Below are 20910 nucleotides of genomic sequence, written 5' to 3'. Positions count from 1 at the left end.
TGGCAGACATTGTCACCGAGCCTCAAAGACCAGCAGAGATGTCTGGAGAGAGGCGCCGGCACTTCCAAGCAGCCTGGGAGAGTTGCGACTACCGGGCTCTACATCACAGCTACCAATCACACCGCAGGAATCCGCACCGCCCCCTTACCCAAGTTCAAATACTCTGTACTACATATCAGACGACGAGGCTGAAGAGACGGCACCCGCGGCTCTTCCAGACTCACAGAGTTAAAACAATCACTGTTTCAAATGAGACACACGGGGGAAAGCGTAGGGAAAGGAAAAGGCAGTTCATTGACGAAACGAAAACTGCTCGGATTACAACACACGGGCAACCTCAGCTGTTGGAGAAGGAGGTCACTTTGGAGTGGGAGAAGAATAGGTCATAGCAATTTCGTGTTTATTTGTCAAACATCTTTGTTTAAAGTACAAACATGTTTGCCCATCTCCTGATACAGAGACAAGAGCGGGAGGAGCCGGGCCTCAGGAACACAGGGCAGAGAAGACCGTTTTCCTTGGTCAACAGCAACCATGGGAAATGGGCAGATAAGCCTGGAGAGAGGAAACCCGCGGCATGAGTCATCTCGTGATCTCCGACTATCATTGTGAGCACAAGTCCTTTAGGACGGCCACACACCAGCCAGGAATGTCCTGGCATGTGCCTGGGCACTGAGGAAGTCCACTGTGCTTGGACACACCACAAGGAAGGGAGCCCATGGGATGCCCTGTTGGCCGGATCCCCTGTTCCACACCCATTCCACACCAGGCTGGTGTTGACGCATGCAGTAGCATGATCAGCAACGTGAGCTCCAGTTACTGCTTCACAGACATCGCTAATTGGTTTCCAAGGAGCTCAGAGACCAGCCTTTAACAGCCAGCAAGACAGGGCGGCACTCAAGCTAGTCTCAGATCTGTGAGTCTCTTAGTACCCACTAGCTCACTGATGTATCCATCACACGGAACAAGAACAGACCAACAGCTTGGTGGAAACGGTGAGAAGACAGGAAGTGACCTCAGAGTAAAAGCCCTTGCTTCCTGCCATCAAACAGCTGCTTAAAGACACCCAGCACCAGGTATATCACGTGACTGCTTCTGCGCCTGGATTTCCTCACCTGTGCCTGGCTATTCATGAGGCAGAGGGGATGGTGCCCCTTTATTAACCTCCCAGCCTAGGGCTGGGGGCCTAGTGTAATGGTTACTTAACAAGACGCAACTAAAAAGCACAGACAAACACACACAACAGGCTCGGTGTGTAGCTCAGTGGAGAGCACTGGTCTAATACGTGCCAAGTCCCGGGTTAGATGCCCAGAACTCGCACAAATGCACACACAGAGACTAGCAGAATCTAAACCACTGCCCTCAACCCTAGCACAAGCTTTTGTGAATGAAGTCTCTCAGTATAACTCCCTGGGATAACACATACCCTGTGAGAGGGTGGCAAAGAGCGGCTGGTGCTGGTGCCTTCCCGCCCTTGGCGCTACGCAACACACTGCCGAGCCAGACGAGGGCAAATGCCCCCAAAAAAGCCGCGCTGTAAAGAGTAGCAGCTGTGTTCTGACTTTTTGCTCCTAGTTAGGAGCCTACACAGAGCAGTGGGATCAGGGACAAGGAAGGTTACACATGCTGAAGTCCAGCTAGAGAACCAGGGGTCTGGAAAACTCAGTTCAGTGGAGAGGAATCAACCCCCAAACAGGAGAGCGGATCTTGTGCAGAGCTGGGAACGAGGTACAGCAAGCACTCAGCAGGCGAGGTTGGGACCATGCATGGCCCAGTGCATAAATGGCTTAGAGGGCCAGACTTCAATTCCCCCAAACCATGTAAACAATAACAACTGTGCAGGATGCTATGCACAAATCCCAGCACCGGGGAGGTGGAGACAGGAGGACCCTTGGGGCTCACTGGCCAGCCAGCCCACCCTGCTCGGTAAGCTCCAGGCCAAGGAGCGATCATGACTCCAAACTCAGGGTGATGGTGCCTGAAGGAAAGGGGGGAGGGGCGAACAGACAACTCACCTCATTATGCTCCAGGCAGTAGATCATGAGCTCGGAAAGGATGACGACTCCGGTCCTCCCCACCCCTGCACTGCAGTGGACCACGATGGGCGGGTGCCTGGTCTTGATGCCTTCCAGGACACTGTTGGTGTGACGCCTGACTGACTGGATTTCCTCCAAGTAGGCTGCGGGACACAATGTGAGTCTCGTCACCCATGTGTGTCACATAACTTTACCCAGGGAGATGGGGGGAGAGGCGCCAGGAAAGAGGGTAAATCTTTTGTTTGCAATCATAATAATTTGCAATTGTTATAAGACATTAATCATTTGGCTAGTACCTGCTGTAACCTCCTGGATCCAGAAGAGACCAGCTGGGAGTCAATTAGTCCACTGGAGAACTTGTTCTTTAAATAGTGCTTTCTTTAAAAATTAAATTCTCTTTTCCTTTCTGCAAATCCCCAAGTCCCCCAAGCAGATGATTCTAGACATTACTCACCGCACTTCATACTATTAACAGACTGGGATCAGAGCAGCCGCTAAGTCCCCTAGAAATGCCTGCCAGTCAGAGCTTTCTCCTGTTGGGCAAGGAGCAGCCACCTGCCCCTGCCCCATCCCTTCCCCCCGCCCTTCATCAAAGCAGTGAATGTCAACCAAGGCTTGATTTCACTGTCAGATGTAAAAAAAAAAAAAAACGGGCTTTGGGGAATCCACTTCCATTCAAGATGAGCCCCACTTCTGGAGGCAACGAGCCTGTGGGTGGAGGGTTCGGGAACAGCTCTCGTCCCTCTCAGCACAGCTGTTCAAAGGTTTGCTCACAGCCCCAGTGGATACAAAAGAAAAGTGGCCACATAATCCTTAATGTGTCTCTCTATTGCCACGTAAAAGGGAAAGCAGGCTCCTCAGACAATCCAACAGCCAGTGTTTCCACCGTGCTATACAACCCCACTGCATCAAGAGCCTCACAAAAACAGTTCTTAGGCAACACATGTTCCCTGAAGGGAGGCCCTGTACCCTTCGGTAGCTTAGACTGGCATTCCTTAAACTGGCTGGTTTTAAAAATTCGACTACACTTTAGACCTTCTCACGGGTCCCACACTTCAGTATGGCTATCAACCATCAAACCAATCTACTTGCATTGTTTCCAGGATCTTCTTCTTGGAGACAACTTTAACCAGTCCACTCGCAGAAGATTCCCCAAACTGGATAAAAAGAACTCTGTTAGGAGGGAGGGAGCAGTCACATCCCTCCTGTGTTAGATAGCTGGTCACTTGACCTCAGACTAACCCTAACCTCTCTGGGTCCTTTGCTCACCACTGTCCTGCGTTTTGTGTTCACTGTGCCCATTGAGGCCTGTCCCCATTTCAGCAGCAAACGTCGTCTTCTGTCAACTCATCATAGAATCCAACAGAGCCGGTGGAGTGGTTTTCTAGGTCTTGACAAGCTAGTCTGTCTGCTCTTGCATCTCAGCCCCTAATGCCAATTCTAAACACATCAAGAATAAAACAAGGTTCTGATGTGGTCCAGTGTATACACAGTAGGGCCTCTGTGATGGCCACAGTTTGCGCAATAGCTGTTGGTTACCTGCCCTGAGCCACTGCCTGGCACTCAGGGTACCCACATATTCTCATGAATCAGTACCTATAATATCTGTGCCCTGAAAAGACAATACAGGTAATAGATTTGCCTGATGCAGGTGCTTGATGCAGGGCAGAATCCTACGGTTCTTATCCCTTTGTGTCTGCCACCTTTGACTTGGTGTGCTCCAGGGTTTATCTATGTTATAGCATATGTTACATGGTAATGATTACTGAGACACTAAAAGTCTAAATCAATGCAGAATCAGCTTATCACGGTCTTGTGGACGTGCATAAAACACGTTCATAAGAGAACACAAGAGGCATCTATCACTCTTTTCTGCCCTGTGCAGAGGCGGAGAGATCAGGGATTTGGTATCACCGTGGTCCCCCTGCCTCTCCTCTCTATCTGACCGACTACTGATGCGCTCAGCAAAACTCAGTCCGGGAAAAACTTACACAGAAATCCTTGGACATCTTCTGGGCAGCCGTGGTGGGGCCAGTCAGTGTACTGCAAGTGCCACACCGTCCTCTCCTGGCCAGACAGCAGGTGCTTGACCTTTAACCCTGTGGTTGCATAGCAACCAGAGTCTGTGCGGAACTTCGTGGTGACCTTGAACTTGCCATAGGTGGCTGAGCTGTGCTTGGACCCCAGTTTGGGCCAGTATCGATGACTTTTGGTCCGTCCGCCCTCCTGAAACACACACAAAAGCACAGGTGAAAAAAGGATGAACTCTGCTCCTGGCCTTAGGGTCCAAGAACAGGAGAGCAGGCAGCAGTTTCTAAATCACATCTCCCCAGAGCTCTGTGTGGTGCCTACAGGGAGCCCATGGAGAACAGAAAGCCACTGAAGGCTCCAGGCTGGTAAGCAGCAGACCCTGGTGGCCGGCCCACACCCTGCTTCTCACGCTGATGCTAACCCAGGGCTCTCCACAGGGTACCACCCTCTGACCGATGCTGCCACTTTCATCCAGGGCTGTTCTCACTTTTCCTTCAGCCTGGCTGGCTTGTTCCAGCTCAACATACAGCCAAGGCAGAGAACAGCCACGTGTGTGCCATTCTTTCTTCCCAGATTTTGTCTTCTGTCCTGAGACCGTGCACCATCTACAAAGTCTTAGTGTCCGGTTTCGTGCGGGTCAGCAATCACTGGTGTGGGTGGGAAGCATGGAGGGGCTGCTGGCTGAGGGCAGACAGAGGGCAGAGGCTGGGGGTCAGGAAGAAGACACGAGGAGCAGGGAGCTGTGGCGGGACACACGAGGATCGACTGGGACATGCTCAGTAGTCAGAACGCAGAGACAACACGCATGAAGTCTGCTCCAACCCACAGTACGACATGAACCAGGTGTGGTGAGACAGGAGGGTCAAAGGGTCAAGGTTAGCCTTGGTTACACAGCAAGTCTGAGGCCAGCCTGGGCTATGTGAGGCCCTGTCTCAAGGCGGATCACTAAATAATTAACTAAGTAAAGGAACTATCAGTTGGCCTGCTTAGTGTCCCTTGGGGGGCACTAGTCATCCTGTCTGGTCCCAGAGGGTTGGACTGAGTCTCCTCCCTAGGTCTGCAGCACTTTGTTTTTTTATACACCGACCCTACAAAGGCGGGTTAATGTGAGACCTCAAACTCACACTTGGCTCAGTGCCTGAGTCAGTTCTGGATTTTACAAAATGATCCATTCCTGACCATCCCGCGGATCACTAGATTCTGCTTTGTTTAGACATGGCAGATCTGCTTGTCACCGATGCGTCGGCTGGAACACTGGCGCCTCTGCAGAGCCACAGCTGCCCGCCCCCACGTGTGCTACTGGTTCACTTTTCAGTGTCCCCCGCTGGAGGTAAACACCGTGGGGACAAGGGCAGCGCCTGCGGCATCCACCATCCACCCTACAGTCTACACAGATGGACGGAGGTACATGGATGAGTTCAAGGCCAGCCTGGACTATGAGACCACGTCACAGAGACAAAATAAGTAAGCAAAGGCTAATAAAGTAACAGTAACCTCCCACGGCATGATCTATTAGGATCCTTAATTTAGTTTAATGGTGTCAGGAGTTTTGAAAATTTACTTTCTAGGTGTTTGTGTATATGTGTATATATGCGGTATGTATTCACGTGGGTCTGGGCATGTGCGCCTGTGGAGGCCAAAGGTCAACACTGATTGTCCAGCTGGGGAATCTTCCTGCCGTCGCCTCCCTGGTGCTGGGATTACATGCGGGTGCTGGGATTACATGCAAATGCAGGCGCTTTGCTGGTGGCTGCTTCCGTCTCACCAGGCCTAGGATTTACTTTCTTAGTGGAAGGTCAGACAGAGAGTGTGCAGAAGTGTATTTGACCTTTGAGAATGCAACATGGCCTCAACAAATTTCTCCATAAACCGCTCTAGAAAGCAAGTACCAGGTACCCATTGGTGGTGATGGTAGACAGCCATGACTGATTTTGTGCCCCAGGTCTCTGCTCCTGGCCCTGGATAACAGGTGGGAATGGGGCCTCATAATACCAAGGGTCTTGGTCAAATGCATGAAGCTAGTTCCCTAAATGAATTTGAAAATATAACTTGGAATCTCATAGGAGGATTAAAGGGAGTGGGGCAAATGTTTTGCGAGTGTGACAGAGAGGAAATCCAACACTCTTTCCCCAGGGTCGGCGTGCTCTGAGCAGGCGGCACCGCGCAGGGGAGGGCCTGCGAGTCTGTGCAGCACGGCTCCTCAGCTACAACAGAGAACCTGTGTTTGCCTTGGCACAGGAAGAAAAGGCATTTTCTTTTCCTGCTCCCTGAAGAATACAGCCCTTTCCTCCAGCAGTGACTCTGGTCTCCTTTTGGCTGATAAGCACCATGGCACGCAGGGCTGGCAGCGCCAGGGTTGGGAGGCCCCGTGTGTTTACCCAGCACAGCCTGAACCGTTCTGTGGGGTACACGCCGCCCGCTGGATGAACTCAAGTTTGGTCGTTTTGATTATGTGTTTAGTTTCCGTTGTAGTGAAGTACGGTCACAAAGAAAAGAGTTAGGAGCCAAAGGAAAATGAGAAGAGAAAGAGTCCACTGTCAACCATCGCTGGGGAAGGAGGCACACACAGGCCAGGGGAAAATGAATCTGCAGACACACGAAGTCATGGGTTCCAGGCCCACCTTCTGGCCACCCCTTCCCCAGGACAAGGACGTTCAGCAAGCCACCCTTACCTCCTCCGCAGTGACCATGGCGATCACGTTCACCCCCTGCTCCCACACCATCTGCCAGAAATCATGGCAGGTATGTGGCAGGGGTCCCTGGGTGGCGATGTAGTGCCATTCTGCCCCACCAACCACCACCTGCAAGGCAAGGGAAGGATAAGTAAGCCAGGCTGGTGGAACCACGCTCAATTCTAATTCTTCTGGACCAAGTGGACTGGTGCGATCCTAAAAACCCAGAAGCCATACACAGTTGATGACATACTTCCATATCAAAATGCTTCCTGGCTAAAGCCAGCCTAACAAGTCAAATTTTCCTTATCTTTTTTCACACACAACAGGCAGTACCTGCAAACTAGAATGGATTAAAGCGTAAACAAGTGGGCTGAGGAGATGCTCAGTAGGCAAAGCGCCTTCTGCATAAGCGTGAGGGCCCGAGTAAAGATCCCCAGCACCCACATATACACTAGGTGGTGTGTGCCTGTCATCCCAGTGATGGAGGAAGGTCATTGGTTAATTAAATAAAGAAGCTGCTTGCCCTGATAGGTTAAAACATAGGTGGGAGGAGTAAACAGAACAGAATGCTGGGAGGAAGAGGAAGTGAGGTCAGACTCGACAGCTCTTTTCTCGGGGGCAGATGCCTCAGAGAGACACAATGCTCCACTCTTGTGGGCAGAGGCGAGAGCTCTGCTCTCTGAGGCACACGCAATGAAGCTCCAACCCAGGATGGATGTAGGCTAGAATCTTCCTGGTAAGCGCACCTTGGGGTGCTATACATAGATGATTAGAAATGGGCTAAATTAATATGTGAGAATTAGCCTAGAAGAGAATGGGCCAAGCAGTGTTTAAATGAATACAGTTTGTGTGTTGTTATTTTGGGGCATAAGCTAGCCATGCAGGCGGCCGGGGTGCTGGGGACGCAGCCCCGCCGCTCATATTACTACATCCCAGGCTGAGAGGATAAAGAGCAAGGGTCCCCGGGGCTCACTGGCCACACTGTGGACACAGTGAGTCCAGTCTCAGTGAAAGGCCTGCCTCAAAAATAAGGTGGATGGGCTGGGTGAGACGGTCGGTGGTGAGGGTGCCTGACAGTAACTCTGATACCCTAAGCATGACCCCCAGGATCCACGTCATGGAAGGAGAGAACCAACTTCTGCCATTTGTCCTCTGATGTACACCCACACACACATACCAGACACACAGACACGGGCACCCACACAGAAAGACACAGACACACAAAATAAAATGTAATAATAAACTCAAGAGTGATGCAGAAGATAAATGATGTTTACCTTTAGCCTTCATTTGTGCATACATGGGTGAGTGCACAATACATGTGCACACACATATATACCACAAATAAACGTGTAGTCACATAAATGTACACAATACATGTGCACACACACATATACCACACATAAACGTATAGTCACATAAGTGTACACAAGAGTTTATGCAAACACTTAAGCATAAATGAACAGCATTTATGTTATAAAAACATCTATGCTTGGTGTGTACAATGCATTCTTACAGATTCTATTCTTTAGTCATTTTTTTATTTTTTAAAGTATATGCATGATTACAACCATTAAATTAGTCCCACAGCCACCAAAGGGCTGTAATTCTGGACAATGAGGTACAGGGCTCTCTGATAGACTTTAAATAAAAGCATAGTCTACAAAAACATCCCACTGGCAAAAACAGACCTAGGGAACTGGAGGTCACACTCTCAAGGCGAACATCTCTGATCTGTCTCTTACATGTGCCTAGACAGGACAGACACAAGCCCCTATACACATCCATGCATTGCAGACCTCCAGGGGGTTCCAGAAGCAACGGGCGCACCACTGTTCGGGACGTTTCTCCTCATTTATTTTATGTATTTTATTTTAGTATTTAATATTAACTTGATTCTGACAAAAATAACATCAGCTCTCGTCTTATCACACAGACATGTTCAGGTGCGCAAGAAAACCCACTCTTCACATACGGTGGGAGAAAACATCCACAGACTCACTGGGAGGGGGCGGGGTGTCTGTGGAACCAGGATCTTAAACACTATCTGTCCTGGCACCCAACATGTAGGGACCATAACCACCCGCAGAGAATGTTACCTCCTCCAGTACTGACAGGAGGGCAGTAAAACCTGCGTGGAAATGGTCAGTCGGTACAGCAACCCCAGCCAGAGAGTTGCAGATGTTAACCCCACCCCTGGAGGAGATCAGTCTCCTTCCGCGTTAAAGGCTGCTTGGAACCCAGGGGAGAAAACAGTGGCGAAGCACACAGCTCGGTTCCAGAAGCCGAGGGCGAGTTCCTGCAAGTTCTCTGGGCCTGTGAGCTGCTCCGCCGTCTACCCTGGATCCGTAAGAAGAAATGTGGGCCTCAGAGGATACCGCGGAAGGGAAGGCATCTCGGGTACCAATGCCCAGAGGGTACTGCTTATGGGGAGTGGCAGCTGCTTCCGAAGAGCAGATGGAAAATGGGGAACAGACTGGGCCAAGGGAAGAGGCCAGGAGAATAACCCTCTGTAGGGAATCCAGAGGCGCTTCATCGGGAGGCAGCTGCGCCGTCCTCAGCTGCGGTCTACTTGAGAGTTCCCTGGCATTCGTTCTTTTATTGGTTTGGTTCTTGCTCTCAAAAATCAAAAAGCCTGTATGCTATAAATGTATATGCATAGCAAGCACTATCTATGTCTTATGCATAAACACATCATACCCAATCATGTCACACTTTTCAAGTCTCATATGAAAACTGGCTATGCGTGATACACAAACCCGACACCTAACTGCATCTTGGGTGGGGGTGGGGGTCAAAGCAACCTTCTAGCAATTCCAGCAGAGCTGGAAAGTCCAAGAAGTCTGAGAGAGTTCAAAGCTACTTACTGATCACACAGATTATTCAGGTGAACCGCGTTACGTAAAATCGTCCTGTAGCCAACGACTAAGCTGGAGCCTTTGAAACACTCTCCCATCCCTGAGTTCAGAGCCGGGTTATAAAGAAGCACATCCAGTCAGTAGGAAAACTGGGGAGGGTAAGCTGCTTTGGAAATCACTCACTCTGGGTGCCCACGTGTTTACAGCTCTGAATTCTGACTGGGGTCCCGCTAAGCTATGACATACTGAGACATGAAATATTTGAGATATGAACGAAAATCCCACACACTGCGGGCTGGAGGGATGGCTGAGAGGTTAAAGAACACTTGTTGCTCCTGCTGAGAACCCGAGTTCAGGTCCTAGCACCCACATGGAGGCCCACAACTCCTTGTGATGCCATTTCCACAGGATCCGATGCTCTCTGCCCACCTCTACAGCCATCACACACACATGGTATGCATACATACAGGCAGGCAAACATACCCATAAAATAAAAACAAATGAAATCTGGGGGGGACCTCACACCCGCACACCCCATTCATTGGCTGAGGATCTGCTGCCATCAGTTGTGGTTTGTGTACAAACCACCCCGCTCTTAGGGTTTGACCCTGAAGTGAATTGTCTGTGGTATTACAAGGAAGAAGCAATAGTTTTGCTGCTCTTGGACAGAATAAGAACCACTGCCAATGAGAGAGATGAGTTCCCATGTCCATCACCTGTGAGTCACATATCAGTCCCGCTCGGTTAGCGCACCTCTGCAAGGATGAAGGCAGCCTGCAGAAATACCCTGCTGGATGCCTCTGACACCCCTCACCTTGATGTGGGAGGCGTTGATGTAGCCTGTGTTGTTCTCCTTGGTCGGGATGAGCTCCACCCGGTTCTCCTCGTAGGGGACGACTTCTCGGATCCGGCTACGCTCAGCATTTTCTGGCAGAGTGGCGGTGCTGAAGATGCCATTGGCCTTTTTGTGTGGGATCTGCTCATACTCTGTGAACACCATTCCCTCTTCCAGCTTCTTCTTCAGGGCTCGGAGCTGCAAGAGAAGCGGGCCGTCAGCTCCCCTAGTTCCAGCAGGGCAACCGGGTTCTCGGCACTCCCACTTGGCTATCGCCCTCACGCACTAGCCCCAACACTGCTAGTCTCTGCCCTGACCAACTCTCTTCTCACCCAGCTATGAGCTGCAATCTACAAAGACGGGCTTCCGCTGAAATGCAAACTCCTTGTGCCGCCTATGACCTCTGCTGACAGAAACAGCGTCAGTCTTAACTGGGAAGCACCCTTTACCCTCAGAGCAGTTTTTACTGAACGGATCAGTCAGTGGCAGAGTGCTGAGGAGCAAACTCCACACACAGCATAACTTGCCTGATTCCTTCCTTGGTCGAATTACTAATTTCAATTACATGGTATTCACTGGGGCAATGTCCCTTATGATCCGGAAAACATTCTAATCCCTAGTGTCTGCAGACAGAAATCTACACCCTAACATGTTAGTCAGTGACTTCAGGAAACCAGTTTCCAGAGCTTCTGGTAGCCAGCCCGGCAGCTTCGGGGACCCTCTTTACCCCCCTCAGCAACACAGAACCAGTACCTAACCAAGGAACTATCTGTCACACACCTTACAGCCCTTGAGGGGGAACCACAGGGCACTAAAACCTTGGGTGACGGTTTCCTAGGAAACAGCAATCGTTGACAAAAGTCACTGAATGTGACGGTTGGGAAAATTAACTTCCTCATCTTACAAAAAGAGTTCTCCACACTTAGAGAAACATAATGGTGCCATTGCAGGAAATGAAAATTTTTAATATTTCCCCACCATCTCTCAGTGTGTTTCAAATTAGTGCATCCTTCGATTCAATTGTGTGAGGGAAACAAGGATGTCAATCACATCAGAATGCAACTTTGCATTTTTCCCTTAAGTCCTAAAATCACACAAAAATAGATTAAAAAATTAAGAACTAAGTGAGTAGGCCGAGGTCACACAGCTTGCTAGAGGTTGCTCTTTTGTTTAATTGTTTATTTTGGGGAGGGGAGCAAGCTGTGTAGAGGCAAGAGCAAACCTTGAGAAAGTCGGTTCTCTCTTTGCGCAACGTGAGTCCCAGGGATTGAACTCAGGTCGTCAGACTTGGCAGCAAGCTTCTACGCCCACTGAGCCATCTCACCAGCCCTGGGGCTAGACTTTTTAATAAAGCATCAATACACTAACTTGATAAGTGTGGAGACCGGAGTGAAGAAAGAGGAGGTGTTGAAAAGGGTTGGCTTTCACACAGTACACTTGGACCACGCCGTCTCCAGTGTGAAAGAATTAACCCATGAGGGAGAGGGCACTGACGGGTCTAGGCAAAGCGGGACTTCTGGAATCCGAAGGCACAGGGAAGGGGTCACACCGGACATGCCCAGCACTCACCCTCTCATCTATGGGGACTCGGGTGGCATCGTGTCGACTGTCTTCCCGCCCCGGGACGCGGGCCACGGAGAGCCCGTTCAACGCCGCCAGCATAAGTGGCCTCCTCTGTGGGTCCAGGCCTGCCATCTTCTGCTTCTCGAGATTCTTCCGGCAAGAAAAGACACGTCCTCATTGTTTATAATTCCAGGGGAAGGCTGGAATGTGTTTTAATCTCCCCAAATCTGTGACTCCCCAGCCAAGGAATGCAGACATTCACCATTAGCAGGGCAAATTCAACACAGGCTTCCCATTATTCCCACCATGCCCAGGGAGGCCGGTTCTTACAGGACCCTAGGGCCTTTATTCTTAATTAACTCATGCGCTAGAAAGATAGACGCCCTAGCAAACATACCTAGCCACGGGTTTTACAAGAGAACATACAAAGGGGGTGCATACAATACGCTTTAGAAAAACATGGGCTGAAGACAGAAGGAAGAAAACAGAGGACGACCCGGACCGAGTCTATCACAAGGACAGGCCTTTTGCACTGACTAATGGCGTAAAACCCACCAGCTACCGTGTTGATGAATAGATACTACACACCAGCAAAGGAAGAAAATGGGGTTTCTATTCTGAGGGGCTCAGGATGAAGACCTGAATCTTACACCTACTCCCAGTCCCTGAGACACCTGCTTTGCCAGCCCCAGACCGTGAACCACCAGGCCTTCAGCCTTCATGCTCCATTCAGGGTAGACAAAGGGTACTGAAGAGGCGTGACAGGAGTGTGGCCTAGCCAATCCTATCTCCCCCTCATCTCTGGGCTGAACCGGATGTGGTCAGCGTGGATGCTAGAACTACCCTTGAGCATCCTCACGTCCCTTGCATCAGCAGGGGGACGGAAATTCTATTTACTGCCGGCAGCCTACCGTGCACAGCTCTTGAAAATAATTATGTCTTAGATGTTCGGGGAAGAGTGTGCAAGGGGACGTGACGATGCGCAATGATGTCACGCCAGTTTGTACACGCCTGTGACTGCTATAGACGAGGTGGCAGCCTGAGACTGTCAAGGATTTGTTTTCTTATTGCACTGCTAATCAATTTACTCCTGGAGGAGGTATCTTGATGGCAAAGGTGGGGGCGGGGTGGTGGGGACATGGCTGGCACGGGCTTCACTGTCATCAATGTGCTCCTACAATGGGTGACAAGTCTCTGTGAGGGGCGCTGCCAACAGGACTACGCTGGTGAAAGGCTGACCCACGGACAACCAAGGGGGCATTGGCGAGGAGGGCACAGTGAGATGTGATGGGTGGCTGAGGAGTGAACAGCCTTGGCACCTCCGTGCCAAGCAGGCCTCTGGGATACGTCTGGATTCACCCCCTGTTTTGTGAAAGATAACTCTTTCCTATCCCCTCCTTTCATTCAGTTTTGAAGTGCTTCAAAGGTTTTGTTTTTGTTTGATTTTTGAGACAGAGTCTTACTAGGCAACCCTGGTTGCTCCTCAAACTTGCAAGCAATCCTCCTGCTTCTGCCTCCAGAGCTCAGGGATTGCTGTTCTTGGGAAAAGCTCACTACCTAGCCTGGGAGAACTGGGTACGGTGATAACTGAACCAGGCCTCTTCGGTGCCGATGTCATTTATCCCATTAGCTTAGCAGCAGGGACAACAACAACAAAAAAAAAATGAATGAAATAGATCTAACTAGAAGGTCTTTCTGAACCTTTCTAAACTGAACTGGCTTTCTTTGCTCTCTGAACACGACTCCAGGCTCGGGGCTGGAAGGTGGAAAATGTCTTCGAGGAGGCAGCAGGATTGAAGCATGGGCCCTAAGCCGAGCCGTCCATCACAGGAAAAGCAACTGCGAACAGGGAGCTCACTGCACCCCATCCTCCACACAGGCTTGAGGCTTCCGTGTTCCCTCAGTGAGAGGGGCTGGTATGGCTGCCGTAGCCTTCTTCCCTACTCTCCAAACACAGAGGGGTGGGGAAGCTGTGTGGGTGCTGCCTAGGCCGGTACGAATACGGACTTCATGATGAAGATTCATCTTGAGTGGTGGAGCCACTGGCCTAGGTGGCCTTGCATGACCTCCGGTGCTTCTCTGAGGTTGGGACATAGACCTCAAGGGTAGCAGTCTATGAACTCCCGGTTGTGTGAGGCTGTGTGAGCTGAGGGGGTCTAAAAGGAACAGGAATGCAGTTCCCGAGCGAAAAGCTAACGGTGGGATCTGCCAGTCGGTGTGATCCACCATCCTGGAAGAAAACAGAACTGGGGGAGGAGACAGCAGGGAGCCCTTCACTCTTCTTCGGTGTCTGTACCATGCTTCCAAGCAGGGGACCCGGGACCAGGGCCCCGGCTGCGGGCTATTTGCTTAATCTGGGCAACAGGAGAGGATGAGTATAGCCAAGATGAGGTTACAAGACCATGTGGACATCGTTAAGTCTCAACTTGTCAGGGCCAACTTCGAAGCTCAGTGCTTACGGTGATGGATTCCTGAAGCCAAGGCAGCTTTTAAGAGGCCTGGAGCCAAGAAGTGTTGAGACATCACTTTACACCAATGAATTACTCTTTTCCAAACTGGGAAAGCTGTCTCTTCATGATACCCACCCCCGCATTTCACTCCATCCCAAGCCAAAGGTGTGTGTGTGTGTGTGTGTGTGTGTGTGTGTGTGTGTGTGTGTATGTGTTTACCCCCAGAGGCAGAGACTTCAAAATTTCCCTCCCCATTTGCAAAGCAAGAAGCATGCGGTCCATCCAGGCTGACTCTTGTTGCCACCCTGCTGATCACCAGAACCTCGGGGCTGAGATACCTTCAGGCTGTTCTAAAGTAGAGGTTGGATTCGACCTCTCAACCCAGCAGTGTGGCTTCTGTAAAACTTTGGCCTTTACTTCCTCTGTCTGGGTTGATTCCCAGGGTGAGTTTGGAAGACTCGGTAATGAGCCTAATGACCTCCGACAAAGCCGACTACCCGACAGCTGTATCCAGCGAAAGGCTGTCAACTGGCTCAATTAGTTACATAATTGAAAGGCTTTTTAGGAGGTCAGGGTTTCCAGGAAAAGCGGTAGGGGAGGGTTTTTCTTTTCCAGCAGCAGCAACTACAATCCAGCAATGTTCTCGTTGTAAGAGGTGTTTATTTTCTCGTTTACACACATCTGCCCCCGCGTGGCCTCGCCCCGACAGCAGAACTAGCTTTCGGAGCTGTGTGCATCCCCGTGAAGGGTCATCTGTAACAGCAACACGGCGGCGTGTCTTCAAATGTGGTGTGTAAGCATGGACGATGCATGTGCACGCACATACGCACATGTGAGATTCTCATAGAACAACCCTGATATGGACTGGGGCGCAGTGGTAACCCCCTCAGGGACAGACCTGGGCTCAGTGGTAACTTCCTCAGGAACGTGCCTAGTCACTAAAATGTTCTGTACTACATACCAGCCGTAGCCACGAATGGAAATGGGATGGCAGATGTTCCTTGACAAAGCAAACCCACATCTGGGGACATCAAGGCTGAAATGCCCATAGGCCTTTAGGGCCCAGCACGCTCCCTGAAGCCTCCCTCCTCTAGGCCTCCATCAGTGACCTGGGAGTGGGGACACTCACCCTAGTCATCATCTCTCTCTCTATAATGCTGTCCTCCAGGGAGAACATCTCTGACACGGGCCTCTCCTTCACAGGCTCCTTCTTGACCCGCTCCTTCACGCTGGTGAGGTCAGGCTCAGAGATGGAGGGGCCCAGAGAGGTCCCATTGACAGCCAGCTGCTCGGCCCGGGAGACACTAAGGGCCTTGGCTGGCCCGTGTCTCAGCACCCGGGCTCTGGCCATGGCAGGAAGGACGGTCCCCTGGTCCTGCCGCAGTGCCCCGTTACTGACGCTTTTTCTTGGCCCAGGGTACTCCGGCGGGGGCCTGTTGGGAATGCGGGCCAGGGCGGCCTGCAGCTGGGCACTGTATTCCACCTTCTCCCGAAGGACCGGAATCTGAGGCACCGCCTCAGGGGCCTCCTCCTCCTCCTCACTCTCACTGCTGTGGATTAGCATGGTGGCATCCGAGAATGTCTTCTTGTGGCGGTACTGGGGAAGCCCGTGCACGTCGTGGCCACCCGTGTCCTCGGAGGGGCCCTGCTCCCGAAGCGTGTTACGGCGAGCCATGGGGATATTGAGTGACTTCAGTGTCATGGCCTCCATGCCGCGTACCATACTGTTCATCACCTCTAGGCTGTGGCGTTTATTCACCGTGCCGTGGTGCTTGGTGGCGGTAAGGGGTTCGCTCACCTCCTGCAAAGACTGATGGACCACGGGAGAACTGTCCTCCTGGAAGGTTTTTACGGAAAGCTGGACTTTCCGAGTTACCAGATCAGGGCTGCTGCCACTGACATACTTGTGGCGGTGGCTGGCGAGGTCTGGGGTGCTGGTGGCAGGCCGAGGCCGAGGGTAAGGGGGTGGGGGCCTAAAGAGATAGTTCTTGAGCATGTGGGCTGTGCTGTAGTTTTGTGTTCCTTGAAGCTGCATGTTGGCCAGCTCTGGAGTGCTCACTGTGTGAGAAATGGAGCTGGCCCCTGGCTTGCTACACACTGCACTATTTTTGGGGTTCATCTGGTCAGATGGACTAACAAGTCTGTGACCGTAGCCCCCCTGGGGCGCGTATGGGACAGTGTAGGGATGCCTCTCCCGCATCTCTGGCTGGCTGTACACCAGTTCCTCAGGCTGGTTGTAGGCATGGGTGTTGATGATGTTGAGGTTCCTCAAAGACCGGCTCTGGCTGTCTGCGTGCATCAGCCCCCTCTTCATCTGCCGCATCACTGTCTCGTAGTCAGGGGTGGGCCTGTATGAAGGCACGATGATGGTGCTATGCCGGTGGCTGGGGATGTAGTCCGCCCTCATGATGTCGCTTCCAGGGATGCTGAGGTTGGAGGACACCGGAGAGGCCTGGATGAAGCTTTGGGAGCAGCTGAGGGAGTTAACACTGTGAACACTGCACACACTGCCGTTGGTGACGGTGCCATTTAAGTAGTTTAAGTCCAGGCTGTTGTGAGATTTGCAATACAAGGCTTCCTCGTTCCCAGGGAAAATGCTGTCTGCAAAAAGTCAAACACAGGAACATGAACCATCACGCCACACTGTTTCAAGAGACCTCCTCCCTAAGTCCCTGGAGCGGATGACTGAAATAGGTCATAAAAAGGCAAATTCCCTGACCCTCCCTGCATATGTCACCAAGAACTGCTACCTCGGATAAAGTGTCAGAGCGCAGTGCAAAGGAAGGGCACAGCGTGGGCATCGCGTGGGCACCGTCTCAAATTGCTATAATTAGATGGAGACAATGAGCCCCTTGTTGGGGAGACCTGGCCTTTTGTACACAGCTTCAGGGCAGAACCGGATATTTGGGCCAGAAAAGTCCGGAGTTTTAATAGAGTAATCGACTTAAACTGCCCCACCTTCAGAACTACTCTCTCTGACTATATCAGAAAAGCACTCTTAACCTAAGGGACTGACGAGCATTCAGAGAGAAGCGAGGCTGTCGGCGTGGCCAGCATGGCCATGGTCTCTGAACAGCAAGCAGCCAGCAAACAAAAAAGGTCAGAATCAAGAGTTTCTGAGGTGTTCCTGAAGCCTCCCTCTATCTAATTCCAGTAAAAAGTAACAATGGCTGAAGGAACCTAAAGAGCTACAAAAGCAGTCTTCATGTGTATCTGAGGAATGTGTGCATGTGGGGGCGTGAGTGCACAGGGGGCGTGTGCGCGTGGGGGCGTGTGTGCACATGGGGGGGCATGAGTGCACGTGGGGGCGCGTGTGCACATGGGGGGCGTGTGTGCACGTGGGGGCGTCTGTGCACATGGGGGGGCGTGAGTGCACATGGTGGTGTGTGTGCACATGGGGGCGTGTGTATGCACTTGCATGGACACCAATGTTTGTGCTAGCAGTCATCCTTGCTCATTCTTCTGTGTGATCCGCTCAGGCAGGGCCTCTCAGCTCCACTTTGAGCTTGCTGCTGAGTCTCAGTAGCCATCTTGCTTGGGGATCCCACCTCAGCCTTGTGGAGCTGGAACTTCAGGTGGGTCGCTACCCTCACCTGGCATTCGAGTGAATTCTGAGCATCCACACTCTGGAGCTCACTCCTGCACAGCATTGCTGTGCTGGTGTCTGTGCCAACTTTATATATGGAAAAGAAGAAGAATCAAGAAAATGCCTCCACACGGTTGGTAGGTCTGTGGGGGCATTTTTTCTGTTTTTTTTTTTTTTTCTGATGAAGGGTTCATGTGGGAGAGCCCAGCTTACTGTGGGTGTTGCCACCCTGGGCAGGTGGTCTTTGCTGATATAAGAAAACAGGCTGAGCAAGCCATGAGAAACAAGCCAGGAAAAGCAGTGTTTCTCTGAGGCCTTCTGCATTGTTCCTACTGTGGGCTCCTGTCCTGACTTACTACAGTGATGGAGTGTGACCTGAGAGGTGTAAACTGAAATAAACTTTCTTCCCCATGGGGTTTTTGGTCGTGGTGTTTTACCACAGTAATAGAAACCCCAACTAAGACAACCACTGAGTCACCTCCCCAACCCACGAGCCACAAAAGCCAGTTTCTAAGTCAGGTCCATTCTGGATATGCAGGGCCACACACACACACACACACACACGCAAATATACAAACACTCTGGATATACAATGTCATACACATAAACACACACATTCTGGATATGCAGGGCTTTACACACACGCATGCACGCAAGCAGGGGCACCCACACAGTTCTTATATCCAAGGTCTAGCATTTAACCTCTGTCTCCCTATTTCTGTACGGAAACAATAGCACCACAGGCTTACTGCGGGATTAAATGAGACAATACACAACAAGTTCCTCGCCTAGCACCTGACACCTCACAACCACTGGTCCATGTTCATTCTTGTCCCGGCACCCAGAGCAAAGGGCCTGAAGAGAGTAGGGTAAGAAAAACCCCTGAATGATGAGGGTGAGAGATCTGCTCAGGCACTCCGGAACCATGTGGCTGCTCCAAGCTCCTGACATTGGCCCCGAGGTTGAAGTAAGCACACCGAGGAGGGCTGGGCTGTCAATCTCCACCCTCGGCCCACTAAAATGGGAGGCAAGGAAACAAGAACACATCCTTTAGCTCAGCCCAGCCACACGTCTTCCTAGTTAGCCAGATCTCGGGTACTTTCCTTCCCAGGCAGCTACTATGCTTAATTTCACAAATTGAATCTGCTGGCCACTGTAATTAGACAATGACAAAGTTAAAATCCAACCATCATTGACATTTTCCAGCAAGTGTCTTTGCAGTGCCCCGGGACCCAGCCTTGTGTCTTAGGACGGCAGAAGGACGAGCGACAGTTACCTTGGGATGTGTGGGTCTCCGAGTAGTGTTCACTGCATTGCACATGCATGGGAGGCAGGATGTACGGCTGCTGCCTTGGCTGAAACAGAGAAAACAGAGCTGCGGATGCCGCAAAGGCATCTGGGAGACGTCAGAAAACCAGCCCCGACCCAAGGAAGCACATTGCAGCTGCTCTGCTGGCCACCCCTCTGACCCACCCTCTTCTACTGATCTAAGCTCTTAGTTCATAGTGACACTGAGAACAGCAGAAACTGGTTCAAGGTCAGAGATGGAAAAACGCCAGCATCCCACGTTTGGGTGTAGTTGTTCGCCAGGGTGTCAGACACTGGCCATGTTCTCGGGGCCTTTGGAGCAGGTGGAGTTAAAAGGGACAAACTCGTCCAAGAAACATTCTTGGCTACGTCCAGACTGGCTCCCTACAAGGCAGCAGGGGCCATGGCTCCAGTCCACAGATCCACAGGAGGCTGGTGTAGGGTCAGGACTGTGTTAGACTGGGCCCTGCAGTGAATTTACATAGGGGTCCAATAAAATAATATGATGCATGTTGTCTCAAGGCCACTGAGAATCATACGTGGCACGGGCCAGAGAGACACTCTAGTTCAGAAAGGACGCCCTCCTGGGCAATGCAGAGTCTTGCCCACTGACCCCTGAATGTGGCATTTAGACCATTCTAAACCACTCCTGCTGCAGAAGAGGGCATCCTTGATGTTGGGGGACTGAGGGGTTGTCTGTCTCCTATCTCTTCCAGCTTAAGAGCTATCATCTCAAGACAACTGACTCAGAAGTGGGGCGCACGTCTTTAATCCCAGCACTTGGGAGGCAGAGGCAGGCGGATCTCCATGCCTTCGAGGGGAGCCTGGTCCACCTAGGGAGTTTCAAGGCATCAGATGGGGAACAAGGAAGGTCATGAAAACAAAAGATCCAGAATCAACATGAATCGGAGAAGAAAAACATTGAAATGAACTGAGAAGGAAAAGGCGCTGCTCAGACTTCTAAATAATCGCAGAAGTCCTGGAGGATGACTTTAGAGTTGCAGTTTCTAAGCTAAGACTCCACAGACCAGGCATAACTAGGGGTTTGCGTAAACTCGTCAAAAACAAGAAAACAAACAAAAACCTATGAGAACAGGCATCACAAAAGAGAGAGAAAGACAGAAACTGGTAAGGAAGTTAAGATTTATAACAGCAAGGGCCATTAAGACACTGACGTCTGCTGTCTCACTCAGAGAAATAGCTCAGACCTACAGGACAAGGCGACAAGAGACCTCAGAATCTAAAGCCCTGTAGACCACCTCACCAAAGTGAGAAAGGGAGGCTCTCTGGATCCCACAAGTGCCTGAGAAGAGTGTTCTGCCATCACAGCTCCCAGGTACAAATGACACGATCTCACCAACAAACACACGAGATGAAGAAGGTAATGGAAGACAGCACTAACAGAGACTGAAGGAATGAGCGTGTGAGCAAATGCGCCATGCTCCAGGGGAGGACAGGGTCCTTTCAGAGGTCAGAGACAGCAACGTGAGCTTAGGAATTCCCATGTGGCTCAAGTCTAGAATTCTAGGAGTCTGTGCCATGCTCTTATCATGAAGGGAGGGAGGGAGGGA

At 51.1% G+C, this 20910-nt stretch overlaps 1 protein-coding gene across 1 annotated transcript in view; it reads right to left on the bottom strand.

Moving 5' to 3' along the window:
- Window positions 1-20910, bottom strand: part of Ptpn14 (protein tyrosine phosphatase, non-receptor type 14) — a 137796-nt gene that overhangs the window by 3307 nt on the left and 113579 nt on the right. The window contains exons 12-18 of the mRNA XM_005348861.3: window positions 19308-19386; window positions 15575-17046; window positions 12002-12145; window positions 10412-10630; window positions 6737-6865; window positions 4025-4259; window positions 2013-2176 (exon numbers count right to left, since the gene is read on the bottom strand). Of these exons, the coding sequence (XP_005348918.1) occupies window positions 2013-2176; window positions 4025-4259; window positions 6737-6865; window positions 10412-10630; window positions 12002-12145; window positions 15575-17046; window positions 19308-19386 (2442 nt within the window). The remainder of the gene's footprint in view (window positions 1-2012; window positions 2177-4024; window positions 4260-6736; window positions 6866-10411; window positions 10631-12001; window positions 12146-15574; window positions 17047-19307; window positions 19387-20910) is intronic.

Source organism: Microtus ochrogaster, chromosome 6, assembly GCF_000317375.1.
Source record: "Microtus ochrogaster isolate Prairie Vole_2 chromosome 6, MicOch1.0, whole genome shotgun sequence".
Taxonomy (NCBI): Eukaryota; Metazoa; Chordata; class Mammalia; order Rodentia; family Cricetidae; genus Microtus; species Microtus ochrogaster.
Note: the sequence above shows the minus strand (reverse complement) of the source record. Positions and strands in the feature narration are given on the sequence as shown.